General features: G+C 41.0%; 1 protein-coding gene across 6 annotated transcripts in view; it reads left to right on the forward strand.

The window, feature by feature from the left end:
• The window catches only part of LOC124796249 (peroxisomal membrane protein 2), a 75267-nt gene extending 64518 nt beyond the window's left edge, over positions 1-10749 (forward strand). For all 6 annotated transcript variants that reach the window (XM_047260373.1, XM_047260365.1, XM_047260388.1 and 3 more), the window contains exon 6: positions 10397-10749. In XM_047260373.1, coding sequence (XP_047116329.1) covers positions 10397-10492 — 96 coding nt within the window. In that variant the 3' untranslated portion in view covers positions 10493-10749. The remainder of the gene's footprint in view (positions 1-10396) is intronic.
• The last annotated feature ends 6651 nt before the right edge of the window (positions 10750-17400 follow it).

Below are 17400 nucleotides of genomic sequence, written 5' to 3' on the forward strand. Positions count from 1 at the left end.
CGGAATTTTGAGGTTTTGGAGGGAGTGGAGCTGGAAGTGGGAGATTGAGTAGATGGGAGAGACTGGGTTTGTGTGCAATGAGAGGAGGTTGAGGTTTGCTGGAAAGGTTGTGAAGGGTGAGTGAGTTGCCTTTCCGGAGGTGGGAAACCAGGAGATTGGATAGTTTTTTGAGGTGGAGGGTGGCATGCTGTTCTAATTTACGGTTGGCCTGTAGGAGGATGCTCTGGACAGCCGGTGTGGATGTGGGAGAGGAAAGATTAAGGACTTTTATTAAGGATAGGAGTTGACGGGTGTGTTCATTGGCTGAGTTGATGTGTAGGTGAAGGATTAGGTGGGTGAGGGCAATGGATTGTTCAGTTTGGAACTGGTATAGGGACTGATGGAAGGAAGGGTTGCAGCCAGAGATGGGAACTTTAAGTGTGAGGCCTTTGGGGGTGATGCCAAATGTCAGACAAGCCTGAGAAAATAGAATATGGGAGTGTAATCTGGCTAGGGCGAAGGCATGTTTGCGGAGGGAATGTAAATAAAACTTAATGGGGTCATTGTGGGGGTGTTGTGAGGGTGACATGGTATTAGAAGGTGGAAAGTATTAACATGAGGTGAAATGAAAATGAAAATAAAAATATATGGGGAGAGATAAAGGTGAAACGGAAAGAAACAGGAGATCTGGAATGAAAAAAGGCGAAAAGGTGTTGGTTACAGCTGGGCTATGTTGGACTTGGGTTGGTAGACAACGATGTGTATAAAGGTTAGGTGGTTGTGTTGCCGCCAAAACACGTTAAAGGACGCAGAAATTCGGGAAAATTTCGAAAAAACTGCGTGTGGTATATTAAAAGGAGTGGTATTGTGGTGGCAGATTATGAAAATGAGACTAACAATTGTCTGACGAAGAAATAATCGCGTTAAAACCTGTGGGAAGCGGCTAAAAATGATCAGTGGTGTGGGAAAAACGGAAATGGAAATAAAGCGAAAGTTATTAGAACTGGCCGAAATGGTTGTTTAAAAGGTGAAAGGAGCTGTTTGTGAACTAGAAACGGTGGATATTATAGCGGCGGTAGTGCTGAAAGCGGCAAAAAATTTTTTTGGTTATGGTTTGGAAGTGGGTTACGCATTATTGAGTATATATATAGGCGGGATAAAATAGTATAGCAGATTACGGTAAAAAGGAGAAGGTGAATACAAAGTGAAACTACTGGCAAAAACAGAAAGAGGAAAATAAGACGACAGAAAAGATTTCGAAATGCAACAGTGACAATAACAAACGTAATTGTTGGATTCAAATTAATGATATCAATATAATGGAAGGAAACATTCCACGTGGGAAAAATTATATATAAAAACAAAGATGAGGTGACTTACCGAACAAAAACGCTGGCAGGTCGATAGACACACAAACAAACACAAACATACACACAAAATTCAAGCTTTCGCAACAAATTGTTGCCTCATCAGGAAAGAGGGAAGGAGAGGGGAAGACGAAAGGAAGTGGGTTTTAAAGGAGAGGGTAAGGAGTCATTCCAATCCCGGGAGCGCAAAGACTTACCTTAGGGGGAAAAAAGGACAGGTATACACTCGCACACACGCACATATCCATCCACACATACAGACACAAGCAGACATATTTAAAGACAAAGAGTTTGGGCAGAGATGTCAGTCGAGGCAGAAGTGTAGAGGCAAAGAAGTTGTTGAAAGACAGGTGAGGTATGAGTGGCGGCAACTTGAAATTAGCGGAGATTGAGGCCTGGCGGATGACGAGAAGAGAGGATGTACTGAAGGGCAAGTTCCCATCTCCGGAGTTCGGATAGGTTGGTGTTGGTGGGAAGTATCCAGATAACCCGGACGGTGTAACACTGTGCCAAGATGTGCTGGCCGTGCACCAAGGCATGTTTAGCCACAGGGTGATCCTCATTACCAACAAACACTGTCTGCCTGTGTCCATTCATGCGAATGGACAGTTTGTTGCTGGTCATTCCCACATAGAATGCGTCACAGTGTAGGCAGGTCAGTTGGTAAATCACGTGGGTGCTTTCACACGTGGCTCTGCCTTTGATCGTGTACACCTTCCGGGTTACAGGACTGGAGTAGGTGGTGGTGGGAGGGTGCATGGGACAGGTTTTGCATCGGGGGCGGTTACAAGGATAGGAGCCAGAGGGTAGGGAAGGTGGTTTGGGGATTTCATAGGGATGAACTAACAGGTTACGAAGGTTAGGTGGACGGCGGAATGACACTCTTGGCGGAGTGGGGAGGATTTCATGAAGGATGGATCTCATTTCAGGGCAGGATTTGAGGAAGTCGTATCCCTGCTGGAGAGCCACATTCAGAGTCTGGTCCAGTCCCGGAAAGTATCCTGTCACAAGTGGGGCACTTTTGTGGTTCTTCTGTGGGGGATTCTGGGTTTGAGGGGACGAGGAAGTGGCTCTGGTTATTTGCTTCTGTACCAGGTCGGGAGGGTAGTTGCGGGATGCGAAAGCTGTTTTCAGGTTGTTGGTGTAATGATTCCCCCTAAGGTAAGTCTTTCCGCTCCCGGGATTGGAATGACTCCTTACCCTCTCCTTTAAAACCCACTTCCTTTCGTCTTCCCCTCTCCTTCCCTCTTTCCTGATGAGGCAACAATTTGTTGCGAAAGCTTGAATTTTGTGTGTATGTTTGTGTTTGTTTGTGTGTCTATCGACCTGCCAGCGTTTTTGTTCGGTAAGTCACCTCATCTTTGTTTTTATATATAATTTTTCCCACGTGGAATGTTTCCTTCCATTATATTGATATCATTAATTTGAATCCAACAATTACGTTTGTTATTGTCACTGTTGCATTTCGAAATCTTTTCTGTCGTCTTATTTTCCTCTTTCTGTTTTTGCCAGTAGTTTCACTTTGTATTCACCTTCTCCTTTTTACCGTAATCTGCTATACTATTTTATCCCGCCTATATATATACTCAATAATGCGTAACCCACTTCCAAACCATAACCAAAAAAATTTTTTGCCGCTTTCAGCACTACCGCCGCTATAATATCCACCGTTTCTAGTTCACAAACAGCTCCTTTCACCTTTTAAACAACCATTTCGGCCAGTTCTAATAACTTTCGCTTTATTTCCATTTCCGTTTTTCCCACACCACTGATCATTTTTAGCCGCTTCCCACAGGTTTTAACGCGATTATTTCTTCGTCAGACAATTGTTAGTCTCATTTTCATAATCTGCCACCACAATACCACTCCTTTTAATATACCACACGCAGTTTTTTCGAAATTTTCCCGAATTTCTGCGTCCTTTAACGTGTTTTGGCGGCAACACAACCACCTAACCTTTATACACATCGTTGTCTACCAACCCAAGTCCAACATAGCCCAGCTGTAACCAACACCTTTTCGCCTTTTTTCATTCCAGATCTCCTGTTTCTTTCCGTTTCACCTTTATCTCTCCCCATATATTTTTATTTTCATTTTCATTTCACCTCATGTTAATACTTTCCACCTTCTAATACCATGTCACCCTCACAACACCCCCACAATGACCCCATTAAGTTTTATTTACATTCCCTCCGCAAACATGCCTTCGCCCTAGCCAGATTACACTCCCATATTCTATTTTCTCAGGCTTGTCTGACATTTGGCATCACCCCCAAAGGCCTCACACTTAAAGTTCCCATCTCTGGCTGCAACCCTTCCTTCCATCAGTCCCTATACCAGTTCCAAACTGAACAATCCATTGCCCTCACCCACCTAATCCTTCACCTACACATCAACTCAGCCAATGAACACACCCGTCAACTCCTATCCTTAATAAAAGTCCTTAATCTTTCCTCTCCCACATCCACACCGGCTGTCCAGAGCATCCTCCTACAGGCCAACCGTAAATTAGAACAGCATGCCACCCTCCACCTCAAAAAACTATCCAATCTCCTGGTTTCCCACCTCCGGAAAGGCAACTCACTCACCCTTCACAACCTTTCCAGCAAACCTCAACCTCCTCTCATTGCACACAAACCCAGTCTCTCCCATCTACTCAATCTCCCACTTCCAGCTCCACTCCCTCCAAAACCTCAAAATTCCGATCAACACAATCTGGAACTACAACACCCTAATTCAGTAGTTAACCTTTCCTCCAAACCTCTCTCCCAATCCGAAACCTCTGTCCTATCCAAAGGCCTCACCTTCAGCCCCAGTCCCAGATTCAACCAAACAGCCCTCGTCAAAGATTTACTGTCCTACACTCGTACTCTCTGCTGGAAGTATCACTTTGCCACGAAGAAAAATGATCCTAATCCTACTCCTGATGATCCGACTCCTCAAGACACCATCCAAATTGAACCCTGCCTGGAACAGTTCCGTCCTCCGTCACAGCGGGACCCACCTCCTCTTCCTCAAAATCACCCTCTCCAAACCTTCCAGGAATTTCTGACTTCCAGCCTTGCATCTCAATCCTTCTTAAAAAACCTTAATCCTACACCCAACATCACCACTGCTGAAGCCCAGGCTATCCGTGATCTGAAGGCTGACCGATCCATCGTCATTCTTCCGGCGGACAAGGGTTCCACGACCGTGGTACTTGATCGTCGGGAGTATGTGGCTGAGGGACTGCGTCAGCTTTCAGACAACACCACATACAAAGTTTGCCAAGGTAACCCCATTCCCGATGTCCAGGCGGAGCTTCAAGGAATCCTCAGAACCTTAGGCCCCCTGCAAAACCTTTCACCTGACTCCATCAACCTCCTGACCCCACCGACACCCCGCACCCCTACCTTCTACCTTCTTCCTAAAATCCACAAACCCAATCATCCCGGCCGCCCCATTGTAGCTGGTTACCAAGCCCCCACAGAACGTATCTCTGCCTACGTAGATCAACACCTTCAACCCATTACATGCAGTCTCCCATCCTTCATCAAGGACACCAACCACTTCCTTGAACGCCTGGAATCCTTACCCAATCTGTTACCCCCGGAAACCATCCTTGTAACCATTGATGCCACGTCCTTATACACAAATATTCCGCATGTCCAGGGCCTCGCTGCGATGGAGCATTTCCTTTCACGCCGATCACCTGCCACCCTACCTAAAACCTCTTTCCTCATCACCTTAGCCAGCTTCATCCTGACCCACAACTTCTTCACTTTTGAAGGCCAGACATACCAACAATTAAAGGGAACAGCCATGGGTACCAGGATGGCCCCCTCGTACGCCAACCTATTCATGGGTCGCTTAGAGGAAGCCTTCTTGGTTACCCAAGTCTGCCAACCCAAAGTTTGGTACAGATTTATTGATGACATCTTCATGATCTGGACTCACAGTGAAGAAGAACTCCAGAATTTCCTCTCCAACCTCAACTCCTTTGGTTCCATCAGTTTCACCTGGTCCTACTCCAAATCCCATGCCACTTTCCTTGACGTTGACCTCCACCTGTCCAATGGCCAACTTCACACGTCCGTCCACATCAAACCCACCAACAAGCAACAGTACCTCCATTATGACAGCTGCCACCCATTCCACATCAAACGGTCCCTTCCCTACAGCCTAGGTCTTCGTGGCAAACGAATCTGCTCCAGTCCGGAATCCCTGAATCATTACACCAACAACCTGAAAACAGCTTTCGCATCCCGCAACTACCCTCCCGACCTGGTACAGAAGCAAATAACCAGAGCCACTTCCTCGTCCCCTCAAACCCAGAATCCCCCACAGAAGAACCACAAAAGTGCCCCACTTGTGACAGGATACTTTCCGGGACTGGACCAGACTCTGAATGTGGCTCTCCAGCAGGGATACGACTTCCTCAAATCCTGCCCTGAAATGAGATCCATCCTTCATGAAATCCTCCCCACTCCGCCAAGAGTGTCATTCCGCCGTCCACCTAACCTTCGTAACCTGTTAGTTCATCCCTATGAAATCCCCAAACCACCTTCCCTACCCTCTGGCTCCTATCCTTGTAACCGCCCCCGATGCAAAACCTGTCCCATGCACCCTCCCACCACCACCTACTCCAGTCCTGTAACCCGGAAGGTGTACACGATCAAAGGCAGAGCCACGTGTGAAAGCACCCACGTGATTTACCAACTGACCTGCCTACACTGTGACGCATTCTATGTGGGAATGACCAGCAACAAACTGTCCATTCGCATGAATGGACACAGGCAGACAGTGTTTGTTGGTAATGAGGATCACCCTGTGGCTAAACATGCCTTGGTGCACGGCCAGCACATCTTGGCACAGTGTTACACCGTCCGGGTTATCTGGATACTTCCCACCAACACCAACCTATCCGAACTCCGGAGATGGGAACTTGCCCTTCAGTACATCCTCTCTTCTCGTCATCCGCCAGGCCTCAATCTCCGCTAATTTCAAGTTGCCGCCACTCATACCTCACCTGTCTTTCAACAACTTCTTTGCCTCTACACTTCTGCCTCGACTGACATCTCTGCCCAAACTCTTTGTCTTTAAATATGTCTGCTTGTGTCTGTATGTGTGGATGGATATGTGCGTGTGTGCGAGTGTATACCTGTCCTTTTTTCCCCCTAAGGTAAGTCTTTCCGCTCCCGGGATTGGAATGACTCCTTACCCTCTCCTTTAAAACCCACTTCCTTTCGTCTTCCCCTCTCCTTCCCTCTTTCCTGATGAGGCAACAATTTGTTGCGAAAGCTTGAATTTTGTGTGTATGTTTGTGTTTGTTTGTGTGTCTATCGACCTGCCAGCGTTTTTGTTCGGTAAGTCACCTCATCTTTGTTTTTATATATAATTTTTCCCACGTGGAATGTTTCCTTCCATTATATATATATATTTATTTATTTATTTATTTATTTATTTATTTTTTTTTTTGCACATAAAATGTGGTTTGAGGCACAAAATTAGTTTTGTGTTTTTTTCGTTTGCACATAAGTACACAATCTAAATTTTACTGGCGAATAGATTTCTTTTCATAGGAGTTAAATGCTCTACTGCAGCAGGGAAAGGAAGAGAACCAGTGAAAAAATGTTCCTGTTGGAGCGCAAAAATGTGAATATGTTCCTGTTTGTTTAAAAGATTCCAACTGAAAAGTGGGGTACCAGTTGCCTCATTCTGCCTTCCCAAAAATTGGTCATGTGAAGATATTCATCCTTTTTTTACACTGAGAGAGAAGAAGACAGTGGCTGTGGCAAAGAGATGGAAAAGTTATAAATACTGGAAGATAGTAGACAATGTAGAGCAAAGGAGACAAAGGCAGTGTGAGAGGAAGAGGAGACAGACTTAGTGACAGAACTGTGTTAGGCAAAGAGTGAAGGAGACTGCCAAGGGGGAGGAATAAAGAGAAAGTGAATTCTCAACAATGAGGAAGAGAGAGACAGAGACAGTGGGAAGAGACAGCAAGGAGGGAAGGTGTGAGATATTAGCAGTAAGAGATAGCAAGATGGAGACAGTGACAGCAAGAAGAGACTGTAATAGTAGGTCAGGACCAAGGGGACTGTGGCTTTGGCAGAGAAGACAATGACTGACAGACACAAAGAATAATGACAGTGAGTTAGGAATATAGAATAAGGCAGCTGTACACCACTTTTAAATCAGTCAAAAAGAAGAAGTGTGGTGATTTCATTGTTAACTTTCTAAGCAATTCTGATAAGAAAAGTGAACTAGAAGTGTTGTTAACAACATATAACTTGGAATCAGTGATCAATTTCCCTACACTTATAGCTCAGGACAGTAGTACTCTAATAGATAATGTATTTGTACAGCAAGAGGATGTAGAACAAACACGTGCTTTCCCTGTGGTAAATGTATTATCTGACCATGATGCACAACTGCTTAACTTACAAAACCTAACAGGGCATACTCTTCAGAAACCATTAAATAAAAGTCTGAAGGCACTCAACCTGGTATCTATATATCACTTCAGGGAAAGTTTAGGAAATGTAAACTGGGAAGATGTGTATAATGAGCATCTTCAAAAAATTTTGAGAAAGTAATGTACTCAAGAGTGGTTAGCCATTTCAACAGTAATGGGATACTGAGTAAATCACAGTTCGCAGAAATGCTGTTCCACTGATACAGCAATATACAATTTCACTGTCCACATAATAGAGTCTTTAAATAGTAAAGTGTCACCAGTAGGAATATTCTGTGACTTATCCAAAGCATTTGATTGTGTGAACCATGACATTATGTTAGAGAAATTACAATTCTATGGTATAAATGGAACAGCATATGAGTGGTTTAAGTCATATCCACAGAACAGGAAGCAAAAAGTCTCTTTATATGCTTCAAGTGATTCAGAGGAGTTTCCCACTTCATCTTACTGGGGTGAAATTACATTATGTGTTCCACAAGGTTCGATCATGGGTCCCCTCCTGTTCTTGATATATGTGAATGACCTCCCTTCTTATGTGAAACAAGATGCTGAACTGACACTGTTTGCTGATGATACAAGCATAATTATTAATCCCGTAAAAGAAAGTCCGATAGAAAATGATACAAATAGGGTCTTTGGAAAAGTTATTAATTGGTTTTCTGCGAATGGGGTTGTTCTAAACTTTGAAAAAACACCAGTACATCCAATTTTCTGCTGCAAAAAGTATAATTCCTTCAATAAACGTAACACATCAAAGAAGTCAGTAGCCAGGGTAGAGCATACTAAGTTTTTGGGTGTACGTATAGATGAGAATCTTAATTGGAAAAGCCATATTTTAGATCTCCTAAAGCGACTAGGTTCAGCAACTTTTGGAATCAGAATAATTGCCAATTTTGAGGATGTAGAAAGTAGTAAGCTAACATACTTTGCATACTTCCACTCTCTGATGTCATATGGAATAATATTCTGGGGCAACTCAACACCTAGGCAAAAGGTATTCACTGCAAAAGTTTGAGTAATGTGTGGGGTCCATACTCGCACATCTTGTAGGCATCTGTTTAAAAGGTTAGGAATTCTTACAACTGCTTCACAGTACATTTACTCAGTAATGAAATTTTTTCTCAACAACGTGGACCAGTTTAAAATCAACAGCGACATTCACGATTACAATACCAGAAAAAAGAAAGACCTACACTATCCTTTACTCAACCTGGGGGTAAAATATGCTGCTATAAAACTTTTTGATAAATTATCGGATGAAATAAAATGTCTGAAGACAGCAGTAATAGTTTCAAAAACAAATTGAAATCCTACCTCCTTGACAACTCCTATACCATAGATGAATTCTTGAATATGAGTAAATGAATCTGGAGATATAATATATGCATTTTGTGCCATTTAAGGGAATGGGATAGATAATAGAAATATTTAGGTATAAGGAGAAAAAAAAAACTTGTTTCCTGTGTGCAGTTCTTGTGAATTTGATACGTTCCACATCATAACGGTTTTTCCATGCTACTAATCAATGGAACACGTAACTAACTAACTAAACAGAAGCATATTTGTCTTTTTTCTGCTCCAGTAGTAGCATTTTTGTGCTCGTTTACAACATGCCTACGAACTTATCATATTTTATACACGAATCCATATGAATAGCTGAGTAATTGGAATAACATGTTGCTGGACAATATTTTGCAGATATGGCAGTGGAAAGTATAAATGGTTTCTAGTGACACTGTGTGGATTCTTTAGATTGATAGTAGTTCTTAGAGATGGATGCAGGGGTAAATGGCTTAAACATAATTTTTTCATTGTTGTTGCCACCATAGCACTTGCAATCTCGGCACCAGAGCACTGATACTCAAATTCAGGAACCATGGCTCAGCAACCATTTAAACAAGATTTGATTGTAGAATTGTAGCCATACATGATTATTTATGAAAGTCTTAAGGTTATTGTGTACAGTTATGCCCACTTTGAGCCTGTTGACATGCCAATTTTCTTTTACAATGTCATTGGCTTTGAGAGCAGATTATGTACCAAATTAATTTGCCTTAACATGACATATGTAACCTATTCATGAACCATTTATTGCGACAGTCACAATGTTTATGAGTGCCTTCATCTGCTTCCAAATGTGCTGGTGGACAGTAGTTTCATTTATTATATACTTATTCTTTTAAACAATATAAATGAATAAAAAAGTGGCAAAGCATTTTCACCCTCATGCAAAATCAGCATAGTTAACTTTATCTAGCAGTAGATAATAGCCTTACCCAATTTAAATACATCCATTTGGAACCATTAAAGGAAGGACTTGGTATCATAAAACATGTAACCTCCACAATTCTGTCATAAGTATGAATCCCCTGGCATTTCCACTTTTTTTCCAAATTACTTCTGCTAGGAAGTTGCATTTTTCCCTCAAAAATACACAGTTTTGCAGTAACAACCACCCTTTATAAATAATTACTGTTTAAAAAGATGATAAACTAAACAGCAGTATATATCTGGTATTTAATGTTGTGCTTAGTACCTTTCACTGATGGAAATTGTCAATTGAAGCTGATTGAGATTCTTTTCTTTGCAGTTGAGAGTGCTTTTCGCAAATTTGATAGGATTTTTCTGGATCATATATCTGGCAAAGAGGAGGCAAGCAAGAGAAAGGAAAGGAAATAAGCAATGAGAGGACCATCTTCAGTGCAGCAAACTATTGCACGGAGAAAGTGAAAGTAACGATAAAGAAGTACTGTTGTAACATTAAAACCTGTTACATTCGTGTTTAGTGAATTGTGAATTTCCTCACATTCCTTGTACAGGGAGTCCTGAAATTGTTATTTTGTTATGTTTTCACAGTATTTTTTTAAGACAAATATGTTATATCTTATTTTTATAACTGCTTAACTTGGAGGGTAAAAATAAAATTTTGTTTGCTGTATCTAATTTTGTCCAATTATACAATTATTACTCTTTTTCTGTTGGGCATAATAGACCTTTAGTATTCAACAAATAATTATACACTGTAGAATTACCACTCCGGAACAAAAAATAAAGTAGGCATTAATAAGTTCACAGCAAAATTTAGTTGTGTTCAATGGGATTCACAGTAAGGAAGTATTCCAAGCATCTACTTCTACTGCAAACATACGATGAATTAGTATCCATTTATTTCTCATGAGTGTACATTACTTTCAACTTCAGTTGTAAGTGTAGCAAGTGATTTATTTATTTATTTATTCACTGTACTATGGCAGGATGGTAAATACAACAGAATAAATGCACCGATGAAGAGGGCAAAAAGTTCATAAATTGCCTCAGCAGTCACTTGGTTTGTAACTTGAGAGGGACCATTTTTAGATCCAGTCCAGCTGTGCTGTTTGCCTGAATGAATTAGGACGAATGCCAAAATGGTGCTTTTAGTAAGATGCTACTGAAGTTATTCCCCGACATATCTTGAAACTAAAGACAGTGATTTGTGGTGACTTGAATAGGTAATGTAAGTGAAATACTAGGGAAGAAAGATAAAGAAAAAACTTTTAAAAGCTTTTTTTAGCTCACACTGTGAGCTTATCAGCGTTGCCAGTAATGAATTTCCATGCTCACACATGTACTCCAGCCAACAGTATGATAATGATACACACCGCGTTCTTTCCACAAGTCATTAGCAAAGTAATTTTGTACTTGTGATATGTTGCATCATCATATGTTCGCTAGGCAGCATTGTACTGATTGATAACTAGGGAGCAGAGGCACAAAGGAAAGACCACAGAGGAGTTTAATCTTATGTGTGCCAAGGGTGGCTCTCAATAGGGCTTTTACAGATCACACATCATTCTATGCTGCCAACCATAGACTGAGTATTTTACTGTTAACAGTAAAGTAATATGACCAACTGATGTTCTAACATGTTAGGGATGCAATCCACTGTTGCATTTTAACTGTTACCTTTGTAAGTCAGATGAATTCACAGTTGTGAATAATGACCACCATCAGCTGTAGAATGGAATGAAGACAGTGAAAATTTATGTCGGACCGGGACTCGAACATGGATTTCCTGCGTATCACGAGCGGTCACCTTACCATTTGGCTATCCCTATGCTCCTTCCGCACCTATCTACCTTCCCTATGGCTCCTACCCCTGTGACCATCCCCGCTGCAAGACTTGCTGTGTCCACCCTCCTACCACCACCTATACCAGTCGTCTACACTATCAAAGGGAGAACCACTTGTGAAATCACACACGTCATATACCAACTGCTATGTTAACACTGTTTGGCCTTTTACATTGGCATAACTACCACCAAATTATCAGTTAGGATGAATGGGCATAGGCAGAGGGTGTATACTCCCAACACGGAATATGCTGTTACATATGCTACGATATGACAAGCATGACCTCAGTGCCTGTTTCACCACATGCGCCATCTGAATTTTTCCCACATACACCAGTTTCTCAGAACTCCGCAGGTGGGAACTAGTGTTACAACATGTCTTTGGTTCTCACCACCCACCTTGCCATAATTTATATGTAATTTCTTCTGCCTCAGCATTTCTTCACATAAACTACTGCTTCCTTCACTCTGTTCTAGTTTTCTACATCTTTCATTTTCTCACCTGTCTTATTTTTCACTGCCCCCCACCCCCCTCTGTTACATACAATGCACTTAGGTTTTCACTCTTATCAGTTTGTGCACAATGTTTAAACAGCAATCTCTGTCTTGCATATTACCCTGTCTTCCACCTTTAAGCTCTCAGGTTTTCAAATCTCTTTTGGTGCAGTCCCCAACAATCCGTCTTTCCTTCTCATCCCATCCACTAAGTCTCCGCGAAGCGCGGTTCTGGCTGACTTTCCCAAAATCTCTTTTCCTAGACCTCTCCAGTCCTGTTCCTTCACCCTCTTCCTTCCCCCATCTTCCTTCCCCTTCAACACTTCTGACTGAAGAAGGAGCCACTGGCTCCTAAAGCTTGCCAAATTATAATCTTTTGTGCATGTGTGTTTTGCCACCACTTGGTGAGTAGATTTTTTTATTTATCCAGTCACCTTATTTTGACATAATGTAATGTGTAATGCATAGTTGGCGAGAGCTGCTCCATACTCTGAAATAGTTGCAGTGATTCATATTTTCATTATTTGTAAATAACATCACAATAACAACGGGTTGATTCTTTTAACAAGGCCACAATCAATTCGTTTCTCATGTCTTTATTAAGCCCAAGATAGCAGAATATGTACAGTGAACTCCTCACTGGCAGGACGGGAAATTGTAACAAAAGAGCAAAAATACATGGTTAAGACACAGGACTTGTGGTTTGCAGCAGTAGGACTCAAATCCTCATCTGCTCATTTTGAAACAGGAGTCCTCTGGCTTATCCAAATCAGAGTGGCTCCTCCAAGAGGGTCATGGTCAGTTTTCTTGTTCATTCTTGTTTGGATAAGCTTAATGATAATTATATCCTAATCTCTAACATTGCTTTATAGTGTGTGTGTGTGTGTGTGTGTGTGTGTGTGTGTGTGAATATATATATATATATATATATATATATATATATATATATATATATATATATATATATATATATATAGTTATAATAGAGGGAAACATTCCACGTAGGAAAAATATATCTAAAAACAAAGATGATGTGACTTACCAAATGAAAGTGCTGGCAGGTCGACAGACACACAAACAAACACAAACATACAAACAAAATTCAAGCTTTCGCAACAAACTGTTGCCTCATCAGGAAAGAGGGAAGGAGAGGGAAGGACGAAAGGATGTGGGTTTTAAGGGAGAGGGTAAGGAGTCATTCCAATCCCGGGAGCGGAAAGACTTACCTTATGGGGGAAAAAAGGACGGGTATACACTTGCGCACACACACACACACACACATATCCATCCACACATATACAGACACAAGCAGACATATTTAAAGACCTTGTTCCACGAAGAGAGTCTTTCAGTTTCCCAAAGAGATGATAGTCAGTCACATGTAGCCAGATCAGGACTGTAAGGCAGGTGTTTCCGTATTGTCCCTCTGAGTTTTGTGATCGCTTCCATGGTTTTTTGACTGACATGTGGCCGTGCATTGTCGTGCAACAGCAAAACATCCTGCTTTTGCCGATGTGGTCGAACATGACTCAGTTGAGCTTGAAGTTTCTTCAGTGTCGTCACATATGCATCAGAATTTATGGTGTTTCCACTTGGCATGATGTCCACAAGCAATAGTTCTTCAGAATCGAAAAACGCCGTGGCCATAACTTTTCCAACAGAAGGTGTGGTTTTGAATTTTTTTTTTCTTGGGTGAATTTGTATGCCACTCCATTGATTGCCTCTTCGTCTCTGGTGAAAAATGATGTAGCCATGTTTCATCACCTGTCACAATTCTTCCAAGAAATTCATCTCCAGCATTCTCATACTGTTCCAAAAGTTTGCTGCATACCATTTTTCTTGTTTCTTTGTGAGCCACTGTCAACATCCTGGGAACCCACCTGGCACAAACCTTTTTTAACGCCAACTCTTTCAGTATTCTGCAAACACTTCCTTCCCCTATCCCACCGTAGCGTGACAATTCGCTAACTGTGATGCGTCTGTCAGCAGTCACCAATTTGTTAACACTCTGCACATTGTCTGGAGTGTGTGCAGTACGAGGTCTGCCGCTGCGAGGACAATCCTCAATATTGCCGTGCCCGCTTTCATCACGTAACCTGCTTGCCAACCGACTAACTGTACTGCGATCGACAGCAGCATCTCCGTACACCTTTTTCAACCTCTTGTGGATGTTTCCCACTGTCTCGTTTTCACAGCACAGGAATTCTATGACAGCACGTTGCTTCTGATGAATGTCAAGTGTAGCAGCCATCTTGAAGACATGAGTGCCACTCCTGGGAACAGGTTGAACTAAGTTTGAAAACAAGCAGGAAGGACGTATCTACACACTGTAAAACTTTCACACATGCAGAATGAAAACTGTATTTTTCCAAAAATAGTGTGCATTTCTTTTGGAGTGACCCTCGTACTATGATGACAGTGGACCATTGGGCACTGTTTCAAAAAGGATTGAACAGAGGTACAGAATTCTGCCAGTTTGTGTCTTTATCATCAATCATTTATTTAAAATTGGTCCTCAGAAGTGTCATATTTCCTTTAGTGGAAATGGCTTTTGACATGAAGTCTTATATTTTAATTTTGTTCAGCATATTTTTGCGTGAACAATTTATCTGAAACTGAAAGGACTGCACACTTGTGAATTGACTGCGGTTGTACATATGTGATCAGAAAAATATAAGCCAGTTTATTTTAATCATACTATTTTATTAACCAACATAACACATGAGTATTATTTCCAGCTAATAAATAGCACACATAAAATTCTACATTGTGACAGTAATTTTTCACAAGTTCTCAAACAATAAACACAACAGAAAAGTCATTGTAGCTGATTAACAATTTCTTGAAAACAACACAAATACAAAGTACATCAACAAGAAAGATCCATTTACCTAAATGCTACAGAAACACGCAAGTGATGTGAAGTTAAGAAAAGTTGACCGGTGTGCCTGTGGGCTAATCAAAATCCCTGTGCACTGACTAGCAACAGTGTGGTGGTTCCTTACAAATAATTCCAACATAACACTAGAATGCCAATCTTTATATTATGTACTGAAACTATTAAAACAGCATTTCGTCTTTCCATTGAAGAGCAGTGATAAGTTACAAAGGACAGATTTAAATAATAAACAGCCAGAAAGCTCTGTCATAGTTGCAAAAAGTACTTTTCTGTCCAAGAACTCCAGGTACTTATAATGACATATCCAAACCAGTCACATTATTTAATAAGGCAAGAAAATAAGTGTAGGACAGAGTAGAAAAAAAAAAGCATGAGTAAATTATTCAGCTAAAATGCCAGGAGATTACTTTGGATTATTCTGCCTTCATTTCAAGAGCAACAATGTGAATTGCAGAGTCTGAATACATTTGATTTATAATATTTTCTTTTAGTTTGCAGTTTTGCTGATTGCAGTTCATTAGCTATGAGATCATAAACTGGCAAAGGTAGCATATATTTGAAATTATGAGAGACTGCAAGTAAATGAAACCTACTACAGAATACTTTAAGTTAAGTGCAGATTGTTATATTTTTGCTTGCTCTGTTATTTACATTTAAAAGCATTTTGTTACATATAGGTCAAGATATTTTATTTACCAATGTAGAAAGTTTTAATTATGGTGCTGACAACCGGAAAATTTTACAACCTAGACCCTCAGAATCAAATAATCATTCTTCAGTAACTATGAAACAATAGGAAATCATGGAAAGTAGGAAAATTTGCACTGTTACCCAAATGAAAATGCAATAAGCCGGAACTACGTTGTCAGTTACCTTTAAAATACTTATTCCAAATTTTTAATCATCCTCTTATTACAATCTTAAAGAAAAGATCACTTAGTACAAACTTCAGAATGCACTTGTATCAATTAACTATCATACCCATAACATTTTACAGATGTGAAGCATTAATTTTAGAAAGAAATTTGAAGAAAAACTAAATATTCAAAACAAAAATACTGTGGGGAAGTTTTTGGTCCTGTATATGATGAAAATGAGAAGGAATAGAGGACAAGAAAAATTGAAGAATTGAGAGAGCTGTACAAACATTGTAACATCATTGAACCGTGAACTGGAAGGCCATACAGCTAGAATAAGAGAGACTAGAATACCTAGAATAGCATTCTGCAGAACAAAGGAGCGAATGAGAGGAAGCTGAAGACCCAGACTTTGGTGGCGAGGTAACACAATAGAGAACACATCTAGGATGAACATGAGTGCACTAGTGCACACAACAGAAAAAAATGGAAGAGGCTTGTGGAGCAGGTGTATGGTCAATAAGGATCCTGTCACATGTAAATTAAAGACCACCGGGTGACTCTAGATGTGTTATTATCCTTCAGTAAAGGCAGTGTGGTGAGGATTATTCAACAACAGGGATACCCAAAAGTTTGTGCAACATGGGTAACAAGAAGAACACTTACCTCCAAAGTCATGCAGTGTTTCCATTTGGAGGGAGAGGAGCTGCTGGAAAAAATTGTGACTGGATATAAAACACAGCTTCATTTTTTGCACCAGAATGGGAGAAGCAGTTAATGGAATAGCCTCTTGGAAACTCACCAAATAAGAAGTTCAAAACTGTGTGATTGGCAGGGAAAGTTATGATGCAGTACTCAGGGACACACAGTAAATTCTGTCCACTAAGTCACAACCCTCAAACAACTTACAACACATCTTATGTGAGTTCACTCAACAAAAGCAATGGTGGATATTGTTCATTTACATGACAGTGCAAGACCAAACACTAGTTGTCACACCACGGAAGAGACTGTGAAAACTAGATGGGAAGTCTTGCCCCATACAGCCTTCACCTGGCACTGTCAGATTTTCATCTGTTCGGGCCACTAAAAGCAGCTCATTGTAGGATTCACTTAGAAGATTAGGCAGCCATGAAAACATCCGTGCATTAGTGGCTTGGGAAGTAGGACTGTGCTTTTACCTCACTGTAATACATGCCCTTGTTAAAAGATGAGCCAAAAACTGTGGAAA

This window comes from Schistocerca piceifrons, chromosome 1 (assembly GCF_021461385.2).
Source record: "Schistocerca piceifrons isolate TAMUIC-IGC-003096 chromosome 1, iqSchPice1.1, whole genome shotgun sequence".
Taxonomy (NCBI): domain Eukaryota; kingdom Metazoa; phylum Arthropoda; class Insecta; order Orthoptera; family Acrididae; genus Schistocerca; species Schistocerca piceifrons.